Here is an 11569-nt window from a genome sequence, read left to right on the forward strand (position 1 = left end):
ATCGCTACCACTCTAAAATGCATTTCTGGAACATTGCTTCCAAAAATTAATCACCCCCTTCTCTGAGGCCATATCATAACCTACCCCTTTCAGAAGACCTGAAACAGTATATTATTAATTCATTTCTTATTTACTCAAGACTCAGATCAGGGATTACATCAGATACATCTCTATTACCAACATAAAGCACAAAGTTTGGTACAGAATAAGTATTCAGACATGCTGAGCAAATGAAAAAATGAGCAAATGGAAAACTTTAGCACTTACTATCTACATACTACATATATGGTCTGCTGACTACACTGCTAGCCCCTAAAGGACAAGGAACATGTCTCATAGCTCTGCATCCTCCATAGCTACTAGCACAGTAGCATAAGTGAAGAATCAATCGTGTGAAATAAGTTCAGATACTACTGCCTGATCACACACACACAAAAAAAGTAGTAAAAAGCAGAAGCCAGAGTAGTTTTATCCACTAAAATATTAATATAAGATACCACATTTCTGGACAGAACATAAGAAAGGATAAAAAACACTATGGTCACCAATCTAGAACTGGGTCCATCTGGCATCCCTCTTCATTTCTTTTGGAGCTAGGGTCCACTTGATTAATGCACGCAGCAAGGACTGATTAAAGTGCTTGAGAGCTGACTTCAGAACACCTGAGTTAAATTTTGCTTTTAGACATGACAAAAGATTGTTTTTTAAGAGTCTTCACCACATTTATGTAGCCAACAGACACATGAAAAAATGCTCATCATCACTGGTCATTAGAGAAATGTAAATCAAAACCACAATGAGATACCATCTCATACCAGTTAGAATGGTGATCACTAAAAAGTCAGGAAACAACAGATGCTGGAAAGGATGTGGAGAAATAGGAAAGCTTTTACATTGTTGGTGGGAGCATAAATTAGTTCAACCATTGTGGAAGACAGTGTGGCGATTCCTCAAGGATCTAGAACTAGAAATACCACTTGACTCAGCCATCCCATTACTGGTATATACCCAAGGGATTATAAATCATGCTACTATAAAGACACATGCACACATATGTTTATTGTAGCACTATTCATGATAGCAAAGACTTGGAACTAACCCAAACGTCCACCAACGATAGACTGGATTAAGAAAATGTGGCACATATACACCATGGAATACTATGCAGCCATAAAAAAAGATGAGTTTATGTCCTTTGCAGGGAAATGGATGAAGCTGGAAACCACCATTCTCAGCAAACTATTACAAGGACAGAAAACCAAACACCGCATGTTCTCACTCATAGGTGGGAACTGAACAGTGAGAACACTTGGACACATGGTGGGGAACATCATACACCAGGGCCTATTGGAGAGTGGGAGGCTGGGGGAGGGACAGCATTAGGAGAAATACCTAATGTAAATGATGAGTTGATGGGTGCAGCAAACCAACATGGCACATGTATACCTATGTAAAAAATCTGCACGTTGTGCACATGTACCCTAGAACTTAAAGTATAATAATAAAAAAAGTCTTCACCATTTAAAGATATAAATCGAAATTTATGATTAAAATAATACGATGCCAGGAATTTATTTTCATAAGAATCTGGTGGAGAAGGTGAGGGTAAAGAAGTAGAAGTGGATTGGAGGGAAGAGGGAAAATGAAACAAGTTTGGCCACAAAATGATAAATTTTGAAGCTGGGTAGTGGGTACATGGGAATTAATTAAACTATTCTCTCTACTCATATAGTATATATTTGAAATGTTCCATAACAAAAGGTTTAAAAAAAAAAAAAAAAAAAAAAAAAACGAAGTTCAAATCCATACCTTCCATTTACTAGCTGGGTGACCTTGAATACTAAACAGCGCTAAGCTTAGTTCCATTATCTGGAATTTAGAGATAACAATGGTGCTGTCATCAGGATTAAATAAAATATTACACATGGAAAGTGCTTTACAAACTCTAACAAGCAAACTAAATGTTAACTGCTCTTAGAAGTATTATTATAGATTATCATTGGTAATAGAACTTTAATATAATAATAATGGTAGATATTGCTAAGAAAAAGACTAACGGAAAATAGATCACTGAGAGATTGAAAACTTCTTGAGAACAGAAATCCTGATTTTGGCCAGATGTGGTGGCTCACACCTATAATCCCAATCCTTTGGGAGGGCCAAGCAGGAGGGTTGCTTGAGCTCAGGAATTCGAGACCAGCCTGGGCAACACAGAGAGACTCCATCTCTACAAAAAAAATTAAAAAGAAAAAATTAGCTGGGAGTGGTGGCATGTGCCTGTAGTCCCAGCTCCTCAGGAGGCTGAGGTGGGAGGATGGCTTGAGCCTGGGAGTCCAGACTGCAGTGAGCAGTGACCGCGCCATTGCACTCTAGACTGAGAAACAGCAACACTCAAACAGATGCCAGGCACAGTGGTTCATGCCTGTAATCCCAGCACTTTGGGAGGCTGAGGCAGGTGAATCGCTTGAGCCCAGGAGTTTGAGACCAGCCTTGGCAACATGGTGAAACCCCATCTCTATCAAAAATACACAACTTTAGCCAGTCTCATAACCCAGTCTCTAGATAAATAGATATGATTTTTAAAAAATTTTTTTAAAGAAAAGAACAACAAAAAAAGAAAGCCTGATTTTATTCATGTAAAACATAAGTGAAACATTTATAATGTCCCTTCAATGTTCCAAGGAACCTGCCAGGCACTGGGATAGAGATTAATGGATCTGCAGCCTCTGAATTTAAGGAGCTCAAAGTCTGAAGGAGATAGACACATACGACAAACAATTGCAAAGCATAAAACTTAATAATTGTGCTAATAGGACACTGTCCAGTGCCCAGAACGTCTGATATCTATTTGCTAAGTAAAAAGCGTCAATTCATTTATTCATTCAACAAATATTTATTTTACCAGGCACTGTTCTTGATTCTGCAGAAACAACAATTAAAAAAAATAAAAATCCCTGCTCAAGGCAAGCTTATGTTCCTGTATGGGGAAATGGACAAGGAACATAATTAACAAGAAATTATACAGAATATTAGAAGATGGTAAGTCCCATGGAGAAAACAAAATCAAGGAAGGGGACTAGGAAGTGCTGGGTGGCGATAGGCAGTTTCGATATGAAACAGAAGGGTAAAGGAAGACCTCAGTGTAACGGTGACATTTGCATGCTGATAGCTGCAATATGAAGTACAACTCACCATTTATAACATAGTCTTAAAATTGTCAAAGATATGCTTAACCTAAATATAACAAAGCCTACAGGTCTAACTTTCAGTTCATAGTAAACACAGAGAACAGAGGAACAAGTTAATCCTCAAAAAAGTAAATGAATTCGGAAAACAAGACATTTTACAAAAGAACTGTCTCAGTTTATTCATCAAATCAATGTCACCAAAATAGTAACTGTTGTAGATTTTTTAAAAAGACTAAATGCCATGTGGGGACCTGGTTTGCATTTTGATTTGAACACATCAACTATAAAAAGATATTGGGGGAACAACTAAAAAAATCTGAATATCAAGTAATTCTTAGATGACATTAAAGAATTACTTAACTTTATTCATTATGGTTAGGTGGTTACGTTAAAAAATAAAAAGTCCCTCTACTTTCTCACAGCAGTGAGAAAAGAAAAGAAAAGAAAACAACAAAAAGATATCCCTTTTTAATAGATATATAATGAAATAATTAGAAAAAAATGATATATCTTTTAAAAATTCATCAAAACAAGGCTGGGTGCGGTGGCTCACGCCTGTAATCCCAGCACTCTGGGAGGCTGAGGCAGGTGGATCACCTGAGGTCTGGAATTCGAGACCAGCCTGGCTTACATGGTGAAATCCTGTTTCTACTAAAAATACAAAATTAGTTGGGCGTGATGGCGTTTGCCTGTAGTCCCAGCTACTCGGGAGGCTGAGGCAGGGGAATTGCTTGAACCCAAGAGGCGGAAGTTGCAGTGAGCCCAGACGGTGCTACTGCACTCCAGCCTGGGCAACCGAGTGAGACTCATCTCAAAAAAATAATAATAAAATAAAATAAAATTCAGCAAAACAAATAGAACAAATTTGGCAAAATTACTAATAACTGTTAAATTCTAGGAATGGGTATTTGGTAGGTGACTACAGTATTTTATCTACTTTTCCATAAGCTTAATAATTTGGGGGCTGGGTGTCGTGGTTCACACCTGTAATCCCAGGAATTTGGGAGCCCAAGGTGGGTGGACTGCTAGAGCTCAGGAGTTCGGGATCAGCCTGTGCAACATAGAAAGCCCTGTCTCTACAAAAAAAAAAAAAATTAGCCGGGCATGCTGTACATGCCTGTAGTCCCAGCTACTCAGAAGGCTGAGACAAGAGGATCAATTGAACCTTGGAGGTCAAGGGTACAGTGAGCTGTGATAGCACCACTGCACTCCCACCTGGGAGAGAAAGCAAGAGCCTGTCTCAAAAATAATAATAGTAATAATAATAATGATTTTTGGGCTGGGCATGGTAGCTCACGCTTGTAATCTCAGCACTTTGGGAGGCCAGGGTGCATGGATCACTTGAGATCAGGAGACCAGCCACATGAGACCAGCCTGGCCAACACAGCAAAACCCCATCTCTACTAAAAATACAAAAAAAATTAGCTGGGTGTGGTGTTGCACACCTGTGGTCCTAGCCACTCTGGAGGCTGAAGCAGGACAATCACTTAAACCAAGGAGGCGGAGGTGGCACTGAGCCAAGATTGCACCACTACACTCCAGCCTGGGCAACAGACCAAGACTCGGTCTCAAAAAAAAAAAAAAGCAAAACTTAGCCTGGAGTAGTGGCACATGTCTGTAGTCCCACCTACTTGGAAGGCTGAGCCAGGAGAATCACTTAAGCCAGGAGTTCCAGGCTACAGTGAGCTATGACGGTGCCACTGAATTCTAGGATGGGTGACAGTGAGCCTCTGTCTCAAAGAAAATTTTTTTAGCCAGGCGCAGTGGCTCACACTTGTAATCCTAACACTTTGGGAGGCCGAGGCAGGCAGATCACTTGAGGTCAGGAGTTCGAGACCAGCCTGGCCAACATGGCAAAACCCCGTCTCTACTAAAAATACAAAAATTAGGGCATGGTGGCACGTGCCTGTAATCCCAGCTACTAAGCAGGTTGAGGCAAGAGAATTGCTTGAACCCACGAGGCAGAGGTGGCAGTGAGCCAAGATTGTACCACTGCACTCCAGCCTGGGCAAGAGTGAGACTCTGTCTCAAAAAAAAAAAATTATTTTTCATTAAAAAAGAGGGCTACTGTAATTAGATATGAGGGCCATGAATTAGGACAGGAACAGCAGGATGTTAAGGGGACCACATTCCAGAGATGGTCATGATTGATGTTAACTCCTCTTTTGTGCTTCCACTGCACTCTGCACATATTGCACTCACAGTAACTTCAGCAGTATGATGCACTTTATCATTGACACATTTTATTTCCATCTACTATACTGTAACTTTCTGAGGACAAGATCTGCATCTTTTTTATCTCTGTATCCATAGTACCTAGCACATGGAAGACACTCAGTAAAAGCTTGCTAATGAATACCTTATTTATTTGTAATATTAACCATTCTGCAGACATGATACAACTCCCATGATATACTCCCATCAGATCCTCAAGATTTTCTTACCTTGTAATAATGTTCCAAGAGAATCCTGACTACTCCCTCTACGCTTTCTGCCTCGACAGGCTTCCTGGCAAACTGGAGCAGGTACTGCAAAGCATCTGCTGGGGAGGTAGCTTTACACAGATCTATGTGGAGTGCTGCAGATTTACTTGGTTTTGTTAGTCGGAGTTTCTTAGTAGCAATTTCCTCCTGTTGTTGCTGCAAGGGGTAGAGAAAACTGAAAACACAGAATCTGCAAATATAACTTTGCCTCATTTGGTGGAAATAATTTTCCATTATACCAAATAATATATTTAGCTGACAGACTTAGGAAAATACAGTGTTATAAACTCGAAAGAGTACCGGGTTGGTGACAAGGTCATGAGTCTCAATTTTGCCTTTACTAGCTCCTATGACTTTAGGCAAGTCATTTAATTTCTCCAAGTCTCAGTTTATTTCTCTGCAAAATAGGTATACTTTATTTTTTCTTAGAGATGGGGTCTCTCTATGTTGCCCAGGCTGGTCTCTAACTCCTGGGCTCACGCAATCCTCACACCTCAGCCTCCCAAAGTGCTGAGATTACAAGCATGAGCCACCATGCCCAGCCTTACACCAACATTTTGCTCTACCTATCTCTGAGGGTTGTGGTAGCCTTTGGGTTTAGAGGTAACACGAAGGATCTACTCCATTTTTTTGAGACAGAGCAAGACACTGTCGCCCAGGCGGGAGTGCAATGGTGCAATCTTGGCTTGCTACGATCTCCACCTCCTAGGTTCAAATAATTCTCTGACTGACACCCAACACGCTGGGATTGTAGGTATGTGTCACCTCCACCTACTAGGTTCAAGCAATTCACCTCCCTGACTCCCAGCTAGCTGTGATTACAGATGCATGTCACCACACCCAGCTAATTTTTGTATTTTTAGTAGAGACAGGTTTTTCCATGTTACCCAGGCTGGTTTCAAACTCCTGGCCTCAAGTGAGCCCTCTGCTTCAGTCTCTCAAAGTCCATTCTTCATTAGAAAACAAATATCAGACAGGGCGTGGTGGCTCACGCCTGTAATCCCAGCACTCTGAGAGGCTGAGGCAGGCGGATCACTTGGGGCCAGGAGTTCAAGATCAGCCTGGCCAACATGGCAAAACCCCGTCTCTACTAAAAATAAAAAAATTAGCTGGGGGTAGTGGTGTATGCCTGCAGTCCCAGCTATGCAGAAGGCTGAGGAACGTGTGAACCCAGGAGGCAGAAGTTACAGTGAGCCAGGATCGTGCAACTGCACACCAGTTTGCACGAAAAGAGCAAAATTCCATCTCAAAACAAAAGAAAAGGAAACAAATATCGGATGGGCGTAGCGGCTTACACCTGTAATCCTAGCACTTTGGGAGGCTAAGGCAGGAGGATCCCTTGAGCCCAGGAGTTCGAGACCAGCCTGGGCAACATGGTGAAACCCTGTCTCTATTTTAAAAATAATAATAATAACAATAAAATAAAATAAATTTCCTTAACAGTGCATTTTTATGTACTGAGCAATCACCTCCTTACAAATTCACATTTCCATAGAAAAGAGACTAGAATTATTCTAGACAAGAACACAGTATGACATGATAAAAAGAACAAGGGCTTTGGAGTCAGAGGAATTTATATTCAATAACAACTTACTAGCTAGGGAAGGCCTTCTTCTATAGGAGGGCATACCAATACTTTATATCACAGAGTTATTCGATAAATCTAAGTTACTAAACATAACTTTATTATACATATACGTAAGTGCTAGGCACATATCAGTTCTCCTTCCTCATCTTTTCAGCAGAGAAAAAAGAACAGAAGCACTAAGATCTCATTTAATCACTTTATGTTAATAACTGATGAAAAATTAAGTGAAGAAATTAGCTCTTCCCTTAAAATTCTTAGCCATTTCTATCCTATTCCTCTCAAACTCAGTTTTCAGTCTTATCAAAGCTGTAGTTAGGTCAAAAGCTAGGAATTTTTTCCCTAAGTATTATGTAAGGGAGAGGACAACCAATATCAACTGTCATTCAACCACTAATAACACTTTAGTGAGCCAGGCCCTGTTGTCCATCTCCAGGACATGGAGACGAACCAGGCATTACCTCTGCCATCAAGGACCTCAGACTGGTGGGAAGATAGGTACACTGGTAATTACAGTAGCATTGAACGAAAAGTACAAAAAGATTAGTACCACAGAATGCTACAGAAACAGGTGAAGAAGAGACTAAGCTCTTTACGAGGTTTCAGTTGGGTCTTGCAGCACAAATGTTAAGTCCACTGGGTGGAGAACAAAAAGAAAGGGAAGAATAGCATGTATTCTGTATAAAAGAGACAACCAGTGCAAGAGTTTGGAGATATGCAGACACATGAACACATGGCATATCTGGTCATGTGAGGATGGGTGGAAGAGGGGTGAGCAGTCTCGGGAAATGGGAACAACAGAATGTTGGGAAGAAAGGAAATTACATTGCGCAAACAGTATTACAGTACTAATGTTCTCAATGCCACTGAACTTTACACTTAAAATTGTTAAAATTCTAAATTTTATATTATGTATTAACATATTTTATATTATGTATTAACATATTTTACTGCTGGATGAATGAATCAATGTTATGTTTAAGGATCAGTATCCTGCTGGATGCTCTGTCTTGCCACTCTACAAGTCTAAGGATCTAAGAATGCAATCGATGCATTGGCATGAATTTGGGGGCATGTCAGGAATGCAGAATCTTGCCTCACCTCCTCTGCTTGACTTATCAAATAGAATCGACATTTGAACAACGTCCCCAGGTGATTTGTATACACATTAAAATCTGAGAAATAAGACATTAGGATGATTTGGGATCAACCCTAGCAACATCTACATGGAGACACACGGAGCATCACTGACCGCTCTGACATGGGCTCTGTCCACCTGTCACAACTTAATGGTGAGAAAGGTACTGTCCTCCTTCCTAGGTGAGCCGTTCCACCAATGGAGAGCTCTTGCCCTATGAAGTCTGTGACTCCCGCCTGCTTAGACTGCGCCTGAAGGAATTCTATAGACCCTTCTTTCAGCCCCTTAGAACCTTGTGTATATTCCAACTGGTCCCTGAGAGCTTTTTTTTGGAACGTGGGGGTGGGGAGGCTAGAAGGGTCTCTGCTGCTAACTGGTGAATCCTCGTACCCCACCGGAAGGCTCAATGTCCACATATGGAAAACGAGGATGCTAATATAACGCGATGTAGCAAAGTTGTGTGAGAGAATAAAATGAGATAACGGATAAGACAGTTTCGCAAATTAAAAAACACTGTCCCTCCTAATAATTTTTTTAAAATTCTGTCAGACTTCACATATTAATGACAACAGCGGCTGCAAACTAACACGCCCACTAACGTGCAATATTAGAGATTATCAACAAGTCTGCACTTAACACGGGCGTATGGAGCCTGTTCTGTTCTGGCAAAGTGCATGGGTTTTGGATAATCTACCCTGGTCCGGATCGGTTCTGGATCTTTCCCGCCAGAGCTTACCTGAACCACTTTCGTGAATTCCTCATAAACCCGCTTCTTAAGGTGCGCCGCCATGCCTGCCTGCGGGCCCTCTCAGCTTCCGTACACTAGGAGGGAGGAGGAGGGGTGGACGGATCCGGAAAACTTGTCTAGGCGCGGGGGTGGGTGGATGACTTGCCGAGATCCCACAAGGCAGTGGGGTTTGGGGAAAGAGCGACCGCTTCCTGTTGCTCGACTGCCCCGCCGCTGCACGGCCTGATTTGGCGGCCTAAGCCTCCTGCGCCGGAAGAACGGAAACAAGAGCGCCGCTTGTGGGAGGCGGGGCCTCTGGTGGGAGGAGCCGAGATTGAAAGGTTGGGCAACCCAATGGGAGCTTTGGGAGGCTGGCTGGTGGCCTTGGAGTGGCTAAGAGACTTGCGCGGTGCAGCGCGAAGGGAGGGAGGAAGTACAGGTTAAAGGGCAGAGGCGGGGCGATCCAGAGCTAGAGGCAAAACCCGGAGCCCTGTAAGGGGTTTGACTAGTAAAAGAACTTAAAGAGGCACAGCTGACATTCCCATCATCCTTTTCTGTACACGATGCGGCTTATAGGTTTCCTGAGCACTGCCTTTGTTCAAGCTGTGCGCCACCCCTCTCCTGTTTTGGGGTGCCTTTCCATACTCCCTTATTCCCGTTTTGCAAAAGCTGCCATCCTTTGAGGCATCAGTCCCTGCTCTGATAGCTATAGTACAGTAGAAAGACATCTGAGACCAAGGATAAAGCAACGAAGCTACAGACGACAGTTCTGGTTCTTAAGCAAATGGCTCAACTACAAATGCATTTATAATAACCTGACAAAGATGTGACGGTGGAGTGAAACAATGCAGGAACATTTTATGGACTGTAAGGTGTAGTGTACATGTTAGTGTTAGTAAATCCAAGGTCAAGTTTTACAACCTACATGAAATTAGCTGTTCATTGTTTTGGTCTTTCAAAAAAATTAATGTGGGCCAGGCACGGTGGCTCATGCCTGTAATGCCAACACTTTGGGAGGCCGAAGCGGGTGGATCACTTGAGGTCAGAAGTTCGAGAGCTGCCTGGCCAACATGGTGAAACCCCCTCTCTACTAAAAATATAAAAATTAGCCAGGGCATGGTGGCACACACCTGTAATCCCAGCCTCTTGGGAGGTTGAGGCAGGAGAATCACTTGAACCTGGGAGGCGGAGGTTGCAGTGAGCCGAGATCACGCCACTGCACTCCAGCCTGGGCAACAAAGCGAGACTCCGTATCAAGAAAGAAAGAGAGAGAGAGAAGAAAGAGAGAGCGAGAGAGAAAGAAAAAGGAAAGGAAGGAAGGAAGGGAGGGAGGGAGGGAGGGAGGGAGGGAGGGAAAGAAAAGAGGGAAAGAAAGAGAGGGATTGTTAAAAAAAAAAAAAAAAAAAAAAAAAGGCTGAGGTGGATAGGTGGATACAGAGGACCCAAAAATAAACAAAAGATAGTATTTATCCTCAAGGTCCTACAGTCTGAGAAGACAGACACCCAAACGGATGGTGACAGTGCAACTGAAATGTGCTGGGTAACGGGAATGAATGTAGTTCAAACAGACCTAATTTCCTTAGAGTGCCTTAGGGAAGGCTTTCCTAAAATTAGAGGAAACTGGGTGTGGTGGCTCACGCCTGTAATCCCAGCACTTCGAGAGGCCAACGCGGGCGGATCACCTAGCTCAGAAGTTTTGAGACCAGCCCGGGCAACATGGCGAAATCTACTAAAAAAATACAAAATTTAGCAGGGCATGATGGTGTCCCACGCCCGAAGTCCCAGCTACTCCGGAGGCTGAGGTGGGAAGATCGCTTGGGCCTGGGATGTGGAGGTTGCAGTGTCCCGACATCGAGCCACTGCACTCCAGCCTGGGCAACGAAGTGAGACCCTGTCTCAAAAAAGAAAAAGAAAAAAGCCTGGGCGCGGTGGCTCACCCCTGTAATTCCAGCACTTTGGGAGGCCGAGGCGGGCGGATTACCTGAGGTCGGGAGTTCGAGACCAGCCTGGCCAACATGGTGAAACCCCGTCTCTCCTAAAAATACAAAAACTAGCCAGGCGTCGAGGTGGGTGCCTATAATCCTAGCTACTCGGGAGGCTGAGGCAGGAGAATCGCTTGAACCCAGGAGGCAGCGGCTGCAGTGCCGGAGTTCAGGCCACGGTACTCCAGCCTGGGCAACAGAACGAGACTGTCTCAAAAAAAAAGAAAAAAAAAAAAAGGAAACTATTTCTAATGAGGCTTTAAAAGAATGAGTTTTTCCAGAAACAAAGGCATCCCAGACCGCCTAGATAAGATATACAAATATGTCAAGGGAAATGAAAAACATTTAACAAACAATACCTTTAATAAAGCTTAGCTGCTATTATTACCATTATCATATTCTATCAAATCTAAGCTGCCAGCAATTATAAAATCAATATTTTATTTATGTTAAGAAAATGCTGAAA

The 11569-nt window shown here is 42.6% G+C and overlaps 1 protein-coding gene across 2 annotated transcripts in view; it reads right to left on the reverse strand.

The window, feature by feature from the left end:
* INTS4 (integrator complex subunit 4) overlaps positions 1 to 9381 on the reverse strand; it is a 111393-nt gene extending 102012 nt beyond the window's left edge. Inside the window, exons 1-2 of one of the 2 annotated variants that reach the window (XM_008020252.3) lie at positions 9131 to 9381; positions 5633 to 5827 (exon numbers count right to left, since the gene is read on the reverse strand). In XM_008020252.3, the coding sequence (XP_008018443.1) occupies positions 5633 to 5827; positions 9131 to 9184 (249 nt within the window). In that variant the 5' untranslated portion in view covers positions 9185 to 9381. Of the gene's footprint in view, positions 1 to 5632; positions 5847 to 9130 lie in introns of both variants that reach the window. The other variant, XM_038005433.2, reaches the window with a different exon arrangement.
* Between the last annotated feature and the right edge of the window lie 2188 nt (positions 9382 to 11569).

Source organism: Chlorocebus sabaeus, chromosome 1, assembly GCF_047675955.1.
Source record: "Chlorocebus sabaeus isolate Y175 chromosome 1, mChlSab1.0.hap1, whole genome shotgun sequence".
Taxonomy (NCBI): domain Eukaryota; kingdom Metazoa; phylum Chordata; class Mammalia; order Primates; family Cercopithecidae; genus Chlorocebus; species Chlorocebus sabaeus.